The sequence below is a fragment of the Lampetra fluviatilis genome, chromosome 8, assembly GCF_964198595.1.
Source record: "Lampetra fluviatilis chromosome 8, kcLamFluv1.1, whole genome shotgun sequence".
Taxonomy (NCBI): Eukaryota; Metazoa; Chordata; class Hyperoartia; order Petromyzontiformes; family Petromyzontidae; genus Lampetra; species Lampetra fluviatilis.
The window spans coordinates 13285684-13301042 of NC_136282.1; the positions used below are offsets into that span (position 1 = coordinate 13285684).

General features: G+C 44.5%; 2 protein-coding genes across 7 annotated transcripts in view; one reads left to right on the forward strand and one right to left on the reverse strand.

Moving 5' to 3' along the window:
- LOC144933908 (PHD finger protein 21A-like) overlaps positions 1 to 8519 on the forward strand; it is a 47512-nt gene extending 38993 nt beyond the window's left edge. For 3 of the 5 annotated variants that reach the window (XM_078859204.1, XM_078859206.1, XM_078859205.1), the window contains 4 exons: positions 986 to 1164; positions 2369 to 2600; positions 3015 to 3118; positions 3419 to 8519. In XM_078859204.1, the coding sequence (XP_078715330.1) occupies positions 986 to 1164; positions 2369 to 2600; positions 3015 to 3118; positions 3419 to 3778 (875 nt within the window). In that variant the 3' untranslated portion in view covers positions 3779 to 8519. Of the gene's footprint in view, positions 1 to 830; positions 851 to 985; positions 1165 to 2368; positions 2601 to 3014; positions 3187 to 3418 lie in introns of all 5 variants that reach the window. The other 2 variants (XM_078859208.1, XM_078859207.1) reach the window with 2 other exon arrangements.
- A 3539-nt stretch (positions 8520 to 12058) lies between these two features.
- Positions 12059 to 15359, reverse strand: part of ARHGAP8 (Rho GTPase activating protein 8) — a 30979-nt gene continuing 27678 nt past the window's right edge. For both annotated transcript variants that reach the window (XM_078859210.1, XM_078859209.1), the window contains one exon: positions 12059 to 14803. In XM_078859210.1, the coding sequence (XP_078715336.1) occupies positions 14573 to 14803 (231 nt within the window). In that variant the 3' untranslated portion in view covers positions 12059 to 14572. The remainder of the gene's footprint in view (positions 14804 to 15359) is intronic.

A 15359-nucleotide genomic window follows, 5' to 3' on the forward strand; every position in this document is an offset into this window, starting at 1 on the left:
TGTTGTGTTTAACACTCTTCTTCCACTTTTTTGTAATTTCTCTTTTTGTATTTTAGTCATTTTAAGTCCAGTGACAGTTGCATTCTAGATTTTATATTGCGTCCAATATTATCAAGGATTGCGATGTGCAGCCAAACCCTTAAATAGATTCGTTATGCATTAAAAAAAGTGAGGATTTAGTAACATTTTAAAAGAAGAGCCACAAAGTGGATGTTGCATTCACGGTAATAAGTGGCTTTCATATATATTCATTTATATTTGATTACATGCGAACAAAAGGAGATTTTAAAATGTTAACATTAAATTTAGTTCCAAAGGCGATGTTAATACATTGTCATAAGTGTTGTGCGATCTTTGGCATTTGTTCAAAATCTTTAAGTGTTGACTGATTCTGTTCTAGTTTTTTCGCAAATCTATTGCATTTTGAATAATTAGATTTTACTATATTATCTTTCCTCTGCAGTATCTTTTCTTTAAACTTCAAAGAAATGCTTTAATTAGATTACCCAAGAAAGGCTATTTAAAATTATATTCACTCTTATTCAAACCCAAGTGCCTCTTACATTTAGAGGAATTTGTCTTAATAACCTTAACAGCAATGTTGGAAATCCATTGCAAATTCTGAGCAAGCATTCTGATATCTAAACCCTCTGCGGAGAGTATTTAGCAGCATCGCGCTGAGAGGTAGCACTCACATTAACAGCCTTTCTTGACGTGAATCTGACTAATGCACTAACATTTGTTCCTGCTAACTGGCTTTTTCCTGCTTCATCCACTCAAGCACATTCTAACCTCAAGCTTTTCTCGCTCTCATTTACACGCTTGCCCAGATGAGGAATTCTTGTGGAAGGTATGTTTGTTGGTGTGTTCAAAATGCAAGCAAACAAACCCCCCCACAAATATTATGCTGTTGCCCCCCCATCCCTGCCCCGCCCGCCCTGCCTCCCCCACCAACCCTGGTCAACCACCCCTGCCACGTGGAAAGGTCGGCCTCCAAAGTACGCTAGCGTATTGGCCGGGTTGGTGGGGCCACCCGTGCAGGCCCTGCCGTCGCTGAGTCAACCGGCCGCGCCGTTGGAGCAGGACAAGGCGGAGGGGGGTGGTGCCCCCCCTCCGTGCAGCCCGTCAGACGGGCCGGCCGCTAGCCCAGCCACGGTCTCCGACGTGAGTTTCGCTCGTTGGTTGCACGGCGCCGCAGGGAAACGAGACAAGAGGGGGGGGGTTGGCCTGGCCGAGGGAAGGCACCGCCACTTTTTCCTCTTTCTCTGGCCTCTAGATCGTGACGTTCCCCGCTGCGCTGCACCGCCCCCCCCCCACCCCCCCTCGGATGTGTTTTAATGGAGGGCCCGGAGTCCCTGGGGTCACCATGCGAATACGTTTCTCCCTGTCTTTCGTTTCACGAGTACAGTTTGTAAGCGTGGCTGCCGTTGTGAATGTACGGTTAATTTTGCTGGGTTAAGACTCGTAAATTATGAATAATATCTGCAGGCGTGTCTTCATAACACGAAACATCTTCGCCTTTAATACTTGTTATTATCCATCCTTTTATTACCGTTGTGTCAAATTTTGAATTTGAATAAGGTGAAAAAGTGGCCTAATTTTAATTCAAGTTCTCATGTAGGTCATGATAAACAACAGATTTTTACTTGAATTTGTCCACAAAATGTGCAGATGAATTATTGCTCTTGGAATCATTTGTTTTTCTCATTCTGTTTCGATTCTACAGTTCTGTTTGCTCCATTATTAGCCGTAAATGTTACAAAAGCATTCCATATGCGTAATTCACATAAATTATAATAAAGTAATTCTCAAGCACATCTTTTTATCACTCTCCGGAATACCCACAGAAGGAAGGGCTACAGTTGAGTACTCATTTCTTTAGAACTGCTTGTTGTGTTTAGTTTGTTGTCCCACCCCTGCACCTCCGATTAGCACTGTTGGCCACGTACGATGCCAGAGAAGTTCAACATACATACAAACTACTTAACTTTGAACTGTTTTTATTGAACCAGGTAAGGCCCACTGAGCTATGAAGCTCAAATGAAAGCTCACCAAAGTGGCTTATCAGTGTGGAAATTTATAGTTGCAAAACACTCTAAATGCATGTTTCTAAATATGGAGGGAAACCCGGAGGACCCGGAGAAAAATCCACGTGACCACGGGGAGAAGCATGCACACTCCAACTATACAGGCGTCAGGGTCAGGATGGAACCCACGACCTCCTGTATACCGGGCGAGGCAGTTAACATCTCGCCACCGCGGCACCCGTACGTACTTGCACACTTTGGCACGTGGTACAATGCCCGATTCACCCCGTCGCTGAAAAGCCCCCCCCCTTCTCCACCCCACCCCATCTGTGCCGCCATAGGGGGACATCCACGAGGACTTCTGCTCCGTGTGCAAGCGGAGCGGTCAGCTGCTCATGTGCGACACGTGCTCGCGCGTCTACCACCTCGAGTGCCTAGAGCCACCACTCAAGGCCATCCCCAAGGGCATGTGGATCTGCCCCAAGTGTCAGGAGCAGGTGCTGAGGAAGGAGGACGCGCTGCCCTGGCCGGGAACCCTGGCCATTGTCCACTCGTACATTGCGCACAAAGCAGGTGATTTGCCGCTGTCGCTGTCGAGATTCGATACGCCGTGCTGTTTCGTTAGTCACGGTGTTGTTGTTGTTTGGACTGCATTTCATTTTCCTGTGTTTTTTTTGCAAAATATTTTTTTTTACTGTCCGGCTTGCCCATCCACCTGCAGCCGTCATTTAGTGGAACCGAAAGGTCCGTTTGTTGTAGATTCACAAACTCCATAATTAGCAGTGTTGACTTTGTTTCGCAACACCACTTGTACACTATTTTATTACCGCAGGTGTGTCTGCCTTATTTGTACAAATGTCTTTGGTGCCTCTGTAAATTACACGGCTGGAAGAATTACCTCCGTCACGCCGTGTCGGTCATGGAGGTCGCTTGACTGTCCTTCGGTTAAGCCGAGTTGAACGATTGCAACTTTTGTTTTGCAAACAGCTAAGGAAGAAGAGAAGAGGAAGCTTCAGAAAAGGAGCAATGAGCTGCGTCAGGAAAGAGACCAGCTGGAGCAGAAAGCGAAGATGCTAAGCACTGCCATTCTGGTAACGTCTCTGTCTGCTGATAGACCATACGCAGTCTCATAGTGTCACGGTGTGTGCTTTTATCGCGCGTAAGTTGCCTTTCTCCTGAAAAGCGCATTCATAACTACTACATTTGTTCGCACAAGTAGACATGAACCGATCCCGCACCTGAAAGAATTTAACATTCTGAGCACAGCACAACATGTTCCGCTGTTGTACCAACCCATCTCCATTTAAGGCACGATGATTGCCAGCAATTTGTGGGGGGTAAAACGGCACGGTGCTTATTTTTCCCCGCATTTTGGGTTTTTATTCTTGCAGAAGTGCATGGAGGTACGCAATAGCCTGCTGTCCAAGCAAAAGGAAGTGCAGGTGGGAATGGAGAGATATCGGAAGCTGGTGCAGCTGATTAACGGCGTGCCAGCCAAGCCGTCCAAGCCACCCGCTGCTGCCGCCCAAGCCTTGCAGGTCGTGGCATCGACGTCATCTCCCGTCGTCGCAACCGCTGCCACCCCTCTTCTCATCATCACCACGCTGACCCCTGACCTTACGGCCATGGGAGTTCCCGTCGCTCGAGCCACTTCCGTCGCCGTTTCGACCTCCACCGGGATCCTGGCGCAGATCCACCCGCCGATGGCGCCTGCGGGCCAGTTGCCCCACCAGCCGCACGCCAAGCACTGAACGCTGGGCTCCTCTCTCTCTCTGCCCGCCGCTTTGAGACGATGTTGCTGGAAATGCGACGACGAGAGAAGCAATGATCAAGGAACAAAATGGGAGACCGTGTGCACAATGTACGTAAAAGCGCACACGGTCTCGCATGCTGCGTGCATCGACTCGTGAGGAATAAACATAATCTCCCTCCGTTAAGTCTCAAAGGAAGCTACGTTGAGAGCTAAGTATGTAAAGGTCGGCGTCTCCTCGAGTATCAAGAGCGCAACGTTCTCTTAAAATGTTGTGCAAGTAACGCCTTTGAGCTTTAGTATGGAAAAGGGTATTTTGCATCACAAACTGAACTTTTTTGCAAATGATACAAAAACAATGCAGGCATTTGCTGGTTTCTCCTTTTCTGACTAAAACCTTTTAAGTTGCCAAGTATGATTTTTTTTTTTATATACAGTAGTATGCAGTTATGCTCTATATTGGTATATTAAGGTACACATGAATAGATTATAAAGTAAATGATTAGGAACATTGTATGCATATTAAACAGTATCATTTGAGTGTGAATCCTTTTTTCTGTTAGATTTTTCATACACATCTGTATTCTTTGTGGCAAATAAGGTTAACTGTTGTTGGTGAATGCTTCTAGGTCTGTATTTAACAGTTTAGACATAAGAACTATCAGCGGCAACTGTCTTGTTGACAATGTAAATTAAACCAGAGTGGATCGTAAATATTTTCTATCTTCCGTTTTCACTGCTGCAGATATCACAATGTAGGATCAAACCCTTTCTCAATGGGTCCTGCAACTGCGTTAGGCCAAGGGCAGACGAACATGCTACCTTCGTCTTCCTGCTTCTCTTGTGCAGCCTCAAGGCTTTAAAGGAACCACGTTGAACCTTCTGTCGCAGAAGAACAAGAGCATTCATGCTCACCTTTTTTAATACATGGTACCAAAAAATACAAACAAACAAAAAAAACCTAGCAGTTGCCAAACTAAACAAGTATAGAGTAATTTTTTAATAGCAAATGCATAAAGTAGGAAAATGTATTACTAGTTAAAGTAAAGGGCAAACAGTGAAATGACTTTTGTGTTGTATTTGGAGTAAGTGGAGTGGAGAGAATGCCATAAGTTAAACGTTTAAGTAACTTGGAGGGTATTACCTGCATCTCTGCCGGTTTTATTTTTTCGCGACTCGTTTCTCAGATAATGCTGGTAACAAAAACAAAAAAAAAAATGAATGTACATTTTTTATGTTTATAATGTCTTTTTATTTTCAGTTTTTTTGATATACACATTTTGTGTCAGGCAGTGCTGGAACTAAATAATGCAGCTGTGTCAGTCTCTTTTGCGTGAAAACTTGGACAACTTCTGCCAGACAATGTTGCGAGAGTGATCTATGAATTGGTCGGATAAGCGAGGTCCTCGCAAAATATATTTTACAACGGAATGCGTCGGGGGTGTAAGATTCCGGGGTGCTCTTAGTTTAAAGAAGCAGTCGCCACTGGAAGGGTCACTACACATTATGCCAGGGCCGTTGGAGCATCACAAAACTAGAATGTGGATTCTCGGGACCACCCGTGCTATCATATGGTCTTGATTGTGTGTTGGTTGCTTATGTCAACACGAGTCCGTGCTCCCATTGATAGGCTGTTACCCTCCTGAAAATGAGTCACGAGACTCATTTGGTCAGGCTTTCCTGGATAAACGAGCGTGATAAAAATGAGCGTGCTTATTCGTCACCAAGCAAATGGTTATTCCAGGTAAATATTGTATGTCGCAATACGTACGCGCATTGTAGGCTCCAGGATCGGAGGCAATGTGGGAGACGTGGTTACGCTTCTTTCGGACTAAATTTAATCTTAGAAATGAAAAATATAAAATCACACGCTAAAGAATGCAAGCATATCGTTTACATTTTTTAGTAATTTATTTTGTGTGACATATATTTATTTAGTTTTAAATAAATGCGACCATCTAAAGTCGAGTAAATTTGCCTGTTTTCACTTTTGTTTTTCTACTTGCCCCGTGTGTGTCCTGAGAATCCCATGGCTTAAAATGTTGTGCCCTTGGCCAGGGGGATGGCTGGCTTAGGCTTGTGAAAATCAACACTGTGGTCTTGTGCTCGTGCCCAATACAACCCTATGCAAGTTGATTTGAACTCTCAAAAGGCAGTTCCAAACTGGTCCGGGGTCCTGTTCCCCTAATGAAGTGCTTGACGCGAACTGTATATAGCCTTACCGTTAGTCTCTTCATAGCCGTTTTGTAAAGTAGTTTTAGTAAAATATTAAAAAATATTTTAAAAAACCAGCAAAAAAAGACAAGCTTTTTTGTATATAATTATATACGAAGCATGCAGGTACAAGTACATATTGTGTTTATTGCATATCTGATCTTTTAGCATGGCACTGGAGATTTTTGTTGTTAGAAAGATTGGTAAAGTTTTATATTGGTGGACTTGGGAGAGGTTAAATGAATAAAAGGGGAGGCAGTTATAATTTTCAGGCTTTTAACGATATTTTCCTATTGCTTTACTAGTTGGTTACTCATGACATTATAACAATAGTAATATCTTGCTAGCTTAAATTGTATTTATTTCTAAAATTGGTGGGTGGTGGGTGGGAAACAATCGTTACACATCTCTTTAAACTATACTTGAACGTGGAATATTTGTCCATTATTGCAGGTTACTACTTTCCTTTTAAAGAACATTTCGGTGGCCTGAAGTTTGGTGAGGCCAAATTATGGCCTTGTGATTTAGAGTATCTGCCTTGGTTTGAAAGGTCATGTTATAATTTTTGTGGCATTTGACCCAAAATCGTTTGGGGGATCCTTTGTGCCCTTCTGTCTGGAACCGTTGTATGCGGGTGTGTGTGTGTGTGATAGAGCGAGAGTGAGCGATTGTAGGATGGACACATGGGGATATATGGGCTTGGATAATATGGCCCAACATTGGACAGCCCAACTGCTTGGTTGTTCTTCACCAGATTGTGTGTAGGCTGAAATTATACATATAATATATTGTCTCGCTTATTAACTAGCTTAAAAGAGGAATGACATAGTAACAAAAAATATTTGGTTCTTTGGTAGATACTTGGCATTTTTTTCATTTTGGGAAAGCGGTATTTATAAAATGTGAGCGGTACCGACCACAAGCGAAGAAACCAATTGGACAACATGCCCCCCATCATCGGATGAGCGCTGCTCACAAAGGCGGCTTCTTGATTTGGCGATCAGCAGAACAGTTTTTTTGAAGAGACGGTGGCAAGTGTGCGGGCTCAAGACTTGTATGCATGCAGGAATATGCGACGTTAACAAAACCAATTGGTTAAATAGACTTTCCGGTACAGTAATGGGTTGTTACTGTGTTTGGGTACCAGTACACAGTGAGGGTAATGTAAGCAGGCGAGTGCCTTTCCGACTGAAAGCTAAGCTTCTCTACCTCACACAAAGAAACACGAGCAACAAGAAACAGTACAGTTACCCATATTTGCTGGGGTGTTGTCTTTATGAGCGAAACTAAATATTGACAAGGGATGATGTACATTTTGAAATAGTGGTTTTTATCTTTAACAAGAAGCCAACATCTTTTTTGCATGTCATTTGTTTTTTTGGAGTTAAATTACGAATGAAACAACGAAAATAAACCCCACATCTTTGTAAACAAAACCAAGGAAGTTTTAACCCTACGTGAGAAAAGGTAGTTTGGTATGTTGGTCAGTAGAAAGTACAAAAATAATCCTTTGTACATGATGCTCTCCTCGAACAAGACGAGTCTCTTAATAATCCGTGCGGTGGTGACGTCCCCTGTTTAATGTTCACTTGAAATTGCCGATGTACCCAACGGAACGTTTTGTGTATTTTGAGAATCTTTGCCATTTATAAAATGTAATAATAACAACAATGATGATGAACCATGTGACAAATGAACGAATTGTTTTGAAAATTTTAAAAAGTCTTGCTTCTTTGCTTGGCAGAAGGAATGGTGCCACGGTTTGGATGTAGTGAATACGCAGACTTGTCTATGTTGGATCGTATGATGTTATTTTAGTGTTGTGTTTCTTAGATTGAGATAATGCTTAGAGCCTCAACGTTTTTTTCTCTCTACCATTTTTTCAATAAAATCTGCCACATTTTTTTCATGCACAAGACATATCAGTGGATTAGCTGGCTTCCGACAATGGAATTTATCTTATAATTAAAAATATATATTGGTTTTTCTTTTGTTAATAAGGAAGAAAATACTGCGTCGCAGTCTTTAAATGTAATTAAATTTGTACTCATTCCAACCAAGTTCCAATGAGATGTATTTATATTATAAAACAAAAACAAGCCTTTTATCTCGTGAAAGTAGCGTTAGGTTTGAAAAGCTGTTTGGTGAAATACTGTTGGAGAATCCTTTTTTGTCTTTATTTGTATATTTGTAATTGCTTGCCTTGAGTCACTTTGTTTACTATTAATTTGCTACGTTTTTGGGGGGGGTTTTTTCTTTAAAGAATGCTTTGTTACCAGTTGCGGTGCTGACCCAGTGCTGGAGCCATCACGCGGGCCTTGTTTAGTTTAGTGTGAGTAGTGCTGGCCAAAATGTGTTTGTTTTGCTGCGTTTTAGCCATGATGTTTTTGTGAATGTGCAGCTGTAGTTGGAAGGCTTGGTGTTGATTAGCTTCGCATCCCTAGAGCCTTTTGATCAAATTGCATTCAGAATGTTATTTATTCAGATCACTGTTCTTTAATAAATTTGATCACAAAATAATAACATTTGCGGTCCTTTTACGCAGAGTTCCTGAGTTTGCCTTGTGTCATTATTTTTACAATGTCGGTGTTACGGCCTCTAAACCGGAGACTCATTCGGAATGTAAAGGACAACAGAAAATTGTTTACTGGCTACAAGCAAAACTAATTTATTCCCCGTTTTGTCGTCGTACATATTCTTTCTTCCAAAAATCTGTTTCAGTATTTTCAGAGCTCCAGACTTACAGTACCGTTTGTAGTTTTTCAGAACCAGGTCATGTAATGGATATTTGTTGCGCAGAAGTGGCTACAAACAGGAGAAGGCTCTGTGCTCTTGAGAAGCCATGAAGAGGATGCCATGGAGGAGACTACGACTGTGTGCACAAGCCAACACGTGACCTGCTCTGAACCTTCGTCGTCTTGAGTACCGTAATATCTTGCACGACAAATGAGCCTTTAATTTTTTTACGCGTGTCGCCTTTTGGTACCAACACAGACCCATAAGTGTCAACGTGGATAAAATTTACGCGTACAAATGTACCATGTAAGGAAGTCGTATTTAGTGGAGCAATGGCGCAGTGGGTAGCATACTGCACGACAAACCTGGCAACCCGAGTTCAATTCCCAGCCAGGGCGAACATCTGCGGCAAGTGATATGTCTCAAACCCACACTAACAAGTGTGAAATATGGTCAAACAACACCCTCAACTGACTGGGGGGAGGCCTGAAGTAGTGAGAAATTACATCTGTAATTTAAATAATGGCATTTCATTAACAAAAACCGTTTGGTGTTGCGTCGTACAATTGAATAGTGAGTCCACTAATGGCAACAGAAAAATCGGTAAACTACTAAAAAATATTGTTCAAACTGGAGAAAAAATCACTTCACATGAAAGAGCCCCGGGGTTCGTATGCTGTGATATCATGGTAGCAATGGAAGGTGAACCATGCAGACTTTGGTGATGCTGCATTGACAGGTGATGTGAAAGCCCAGGTACTTAACTCGACACAATAACATTTCCTTAAATGTAAAAAATACATAAAAGGTGATGTTTCAGGCAATTGCCCTGAAGAGGAATGCGAGGTGTTCATTTACCTATCTATAGACACTCTGGTTCTGCTGTGACACCAATGCTTCGCAGTACGCGTTTGACCCAATCGCCCTACCACGACAGCATTCGATTGATCATTTGCATCCCCGTTAAAGTAATGGAATTTTTTTTACAACACCAGCAGTATTATCATCGGACGCATCCATTGCGAGCGCAACGGTTGACTTCAAGCAAAGTGACGACACAAAAAAAATCCATGAATGTCCACGAAGTTTTTTTTTCTGTGTGCGTTGGGTTAGATCACGTAAATGTCAGTTTTACACGTGGACTTTCGCGACCAATATCCATAATCCAGGTTTTTTTTTGGGGTTAGATCGCATAAATAAAAATGTGTCAAAGCCCCCATTACCCAAAACAGCCAATTAGTCAGATGTGTCTTGTAAACAAAACATGCCAATTAGTTACTAGTTCGGTACACACTGGTTGTGTTGGAGAGTAAACCCACATTTACAATTCGAGTCTTGTGACTTTTTTTTCTCGTAACTACAACCTGCATCAGGCAACAGCCATAATTGTGGATAAATCCTCCTGTTTCGGTCTTAGAGGGGGTAAATGTGATGTCGTTATGTGAGGCAATCAGGGGCGAACACCAGAGGGAGTGAGGGGGGGGGGTAATGTCATATAAATAACAATAAATAAAAATACCTTTTTTAGGACACAGACCACTTGAATTGCATTACCCACGGTACTGGATTCGAGGAAGTCACAAGCGGCGTTGACGCGTATTGACGTTTGCAGGAGCTCGACGTTGAGGGGGGTACACAGCGGTCAAGCGGAGCAGCCAAATGCGCTTGGCATCTCATTGGTGCTTGGGTTTGGTTCCAAAATGTTTTACTTGCAGCGGTGGGCTCCCTCCCTCCCTCCCTGAAGTTCACTGCGACAAAAGACTGCAGTGCTCAGAGAGAGAGAGAGAGCCCTGGGCAGGAGATTTACGACTGGCAGGGCTTGTCAGCGAGGCGCTTGCCAAGCCCCGAAATCGGCAAGCAGCAACTGCCGCCTTGTGTTGTGAACCGGTCGTTGGGAAGGTGTTTTAAAAGCGTGGTAAAAAATATATTTCTTCTTGGTTCTTTCGGTAAAGTCACGTAGAATGGAAATAATAAAATAATAAAAATAAAACATCAAATAATTCTCACGTTTCGGCTGCAACGCAAGCAGCCGTCCTCAAGCAGCCGAAACGTCGTGAGAATTATTTTATTGTTTTATTTTTATTATTTCCATTCTACGTGACTTCCGAAAGAACCAAGAAGATGAATCCTTGCAGTCACGAAAGCTTTAAATCGAAAAATAAAAAATATATATTTACTCTCGTGATGCCCTCATAAGTCTGTTAATATTATCCATAAGGGGTTTCTTTTTTTTTGGGTTAGATCGCGTCGATATAAATGTTTTGTGAAACCCGCCACCACCCAACAACCTAATTCGTAACGCTTGTCACGTAAACTAAACATTTCGACGTGACGTAACGAATTGGCATGGTTCGTTTACTTGACAAACCCTACTAATTTGACGTCAGTTGGTGGTGGGTTTGACGACCTATTTACGTGATCTAACCCCCCAAAAAACATGCATCTTGTGGATCGTCAGGAAGGTCTTTTAAGCATGGTAAAATATTGACTCTAATGATGCCCTCATAACCATTAAGTTTGTCGTATGCACAATGCCTGGTATACAGGAGGTCGTGGGTTCGATCCCGACCCCGAGGCATGGATATTTGGAGTTCGCATGTCTCTCTCCCCGTGGTCGCGGAGATTTTTCTCCGGGTCCTCCAGTTTTTCCCTCGTTTACAATCAACGTCAGGCGTTTAGAGTATTCGGCTGCTATAAATTTCCACGTGATAAGCCACTTCGTTGAGCTATCATTTGTGGCCTAGTCCCTTCTGAAAGAGTTGTCCAGCTCAGTGGGCCTTACCTGGTAAAAAATTAAGTTGTTTTGCTTTAAAGCGTGGTAAAGTAGTTATTCTCTTGATGCCCTCACAACCGTTAAGTCTGTGTAAGATGATGCATGCTCATTGTGAGTGTGATTATTGTATTTATGCAATGATGAATTGCTTCTAAGGTAAATTTAAACGATAACTTATTATATCAAAGCAATAATTGATTTCACGTAGAATTTGCAGTGTATGTACGTAGCGGGAAATACAGGCAGAGTACAATGTACACTGACCAGTGGTAAAATCAATTACCAAACCCACCCCCACCCCCTTGACCAACACGATGTGCAGAGGCCGTTCATCCAGCAGTGGATCGAGAATGGATGGAATTCAACGCTCCAATTATTATTTCGTGGTCGGAAACTTTTGGGGGGAGCGGTGGCACAATTGTTCACGCACCTGTACGGAAGTGTACTGACAAAGTGCCCATAAATTATTGCAATTTTAAAAGCCGTATGCCGAATGATATCTGGCGGGGGAGGGGGCGTACAATTTAAGTTACCGTATTCGTGGCATGACATTTTAAATTGCAAAAGCAAGGAATTGTTGACGTTCACGTGTATGCATTTATTTTTTATTGGACGCGTGCATGTTTACACGAACGCAGAGCAGCAGCAGAGGCGATCACTAATTTAAAGTGGCTCTTCCAATCCCTCTCAACAAAAACAGTCCCTGGCATGTTTGCAAATGCAGTGGTGGAGGGAGGGGGGTGGGCAACTATTTAATTTCAATCTTCTATGTATTTTCTTGCACCCTGTTACCTTGTCACGTTTCACGAAACATTCACTAAACATACCCGAATATGAATTGAGAAAATTATTGGGTGTGTTTCCATCACCGACCCCCCTCCCCCCCTTCAGTAATTGCACGTTTATTGATGGTTGCCGTGCATCCACACGGCACCCACGGCTCGGGCAAAGCAAAGCGCACAATCCGTCTCTGGCAGGCGGTGACGGCGGCAATACTCGACCGCGCATGCCGAACGGCGGCAGAGCCACTGCCACTCCACTATTCAGTGATTTTTGCAATCGCGATGCCAATCGCAAGCGGCCCTGGGGGCAGGAGGGCCTGAATTTGTTTTCGTAAATTGGAAGCAACCAAAAAAAACCCGCACTGTCCATCACCGCGCACGGAACAAAAGTGAAACAAATCATGTTGTTGTGGCAAGCGTAGTGATGTCCCAGTCTGGTTCTTGGCGTGCAGTGAATTTGCCCCACCACCACCACCACCACTCTGCAGCGGATGACGCCGCTCGACCATCTGATGGCGTGTCACGTCTGCAGAGAACGGCCTTAAACGTCGCGGCGTGCACAAATTGTACAACGTGTCAAACAAGAAATGTTCGGCTCTTTGTGAAAGTTAAATATAAAAAAAAATTCAGCGTGTAAAAAAAAAAAATCACTCAAGCGTGCATTCTCACATCATTGTCATCAGCATGGCCAGCACTAAAACTATGCAATAATACGAGCAATACAAAACGGAAAAATGAAGAAAATAAGGTTTTGTACTTGGGTTAAAAACTCGTTTTTCTAGTCCACGCCGTCAATAGCTTGGTGGCCAGTGGACGCCGGCATGGACGAAGAAAAAATGTCGACTTCGCAGTAAAGCAAGTTCACGCGTTTAAAATTGCCACTGCGCTTAACAAAAAAGTATCTGTAGTGCAGAACTGTCGTGTTTTCGGGTTGCACCATGCAATTCTCCGTTCCTGAAGCTCGCAGTACGCGGCGCGAAATGTCGGACACACTGTGCAGAAGAACACGCGGCGCATCCCGTGAAGCCATCGCGAGCGTCGCACGGCCAAAGCATCACCGCTGAGAAAAAAAAACCCTCACACGGTGGTAATGCATTGGCTTCTTTATCAACGCGTGTTCCGCCCTTGCGTGTACAACGGCATTTTAAGATGCCGCATTTTCCCACAGCGCGACGATGCCAGCACTCCACACTGGTCCATCCCGTGCTCGGCCTAGCGAGCCTCAAGCCGGAAGGGCATCATCGGTCGTGTGAGCTGGTAACATGGTTGAGGTCAAAAGGTCGAATAGTAGGAAGGCGGGGGGGGACTTACCTGGAGCTGGAGGGCGTAGCAAACAATTTACGCAGCGGCATTTCTTCAACTGTGGGTTGCGACCCCCACCACCACCACGCCGCATCACCCCAGGGCAGTCCCCTCCCGTTGCCATTTCGAGGGAGGTTGCCACTCAAAACAGCAAGGCACGTGTTTTTTAAAATAATGAAATAAAGCAGCCGATATAATTATTGCGATGGATTGCTTGACCATGGCGAGTGAACACTATGATAATACTGCCCGTGACCGCCTCCCCCCATGCCTCCCATCGCCCCCAGCAATTTGTGGTCAAACTAAAAAAAAAAGGGGATGATCTCAAGTCGAAAAGGTTTAGGGACCCCACTGTTCTAGAGGAAACAAGGTAAACATGCGCGAGTTTGGGGGAAAAAAAATTTAACGATATTTTTTGACCCTTGTACGCGGTACGTATTGTAACAGGGATCACGTGGCCACTGCCGCCACAATGAGGCACGTCCGCTCCCCGAAATAAAATAAAATGAACAATAAAAATCGTGACCCCGAGTTACGACAACTCGTAGAATTGTGACGAATGTTGAAAACAGTTCCAGCCACGCTGCCTGGTGTGCGTCCACGATAAACGAGCGCTCCGTTTCTGTGCAGTGTCGACGGTGGGCTTGGGCATCGCATGAGGATGGCAAGTGGACGACAATAGCTACGGAGTGGCGGCCAAAGGAGGGGAAAGCACCCAAGAGGACATCCACCATGGAGATGTCGGTGTTGGGGCGTATTGATGCATCGTGGATTGATGCTTGACGGGACCGTGATGGACGGTGGCGACTTGGGGAGGACTTCATGCCGCAGTGGGTCTCGCGTGGCCGACGGTGATGGCGACGACAACGATGACGACGCCGATCTCGCACCCCAATATTGTGTTGTAACTATGCCCCCCCGTACGTGCATGCGTTTTAAATGTCACAGTTTGGTTCAGGGCCTGCGCGCAGCAGCTCGCAACGCCGCGTCAGGAATTGCCGAGGCTGCCCGAAGGCAGCTCTCCCTCCTCCTGCTTCTTCTCTGCCGGCGGCGGCGAGAAGATGCACCCGTGGAACTCGAACAGGAGCTCGGCGAAGGCGATGATCGGCAGCGCTCGGTCCAGCGAGTGGCCCCCGTCGCGCGGCCACACGAGGTTGGGGCCGAACACGAAGCCCAGGTTCCGTGCGCTCGTCTTGTTGTGGATGCTCTCGTCCAGCACCTGCCGTAGAGACGTCGGCTTCTTACCCTTCGGCCGGAAACGCAGCGAACCGACTCGGCCATTTGCCTCGCCACGGTGGACCAAATGAGTACCGCATTGTGGAACGTTAATGATGGTGTGAATGTGGATGAATTTGCTCCCAGTCATTTCTTTCTTTCTTTAGAACTGCTTTTTTGTGGTTCAGTTTGTTGTCCTTCCCCCGCACCGCTGATTAGCACGGTTGGCCACGTACAGTGGCGGCGGAAGAAGTTCAACGTACATGTATACCTTCATAATCAACGTTTTTGGGTTAGATCGCGTTATTTATAAATGTGTCGTAACCCTCCACTACCCGACACGGCCAATCAGCAAAAAAAGTGTCACGTTGACAAAAGACAAATAGTTCACTACTTTATCCCACCGTTGTGTTGAATCGTGAAACCACAACATTTACAAGAAGCTCAGCCTACGTGTTAAACTGTACATGTATACCGCTGAAGAAATGTGGGAATTTCTACCAACGGGATTGGGGATGTAAAAATGTTTTGAGCACTGGGCCTAACACAGCGGCGTAGCG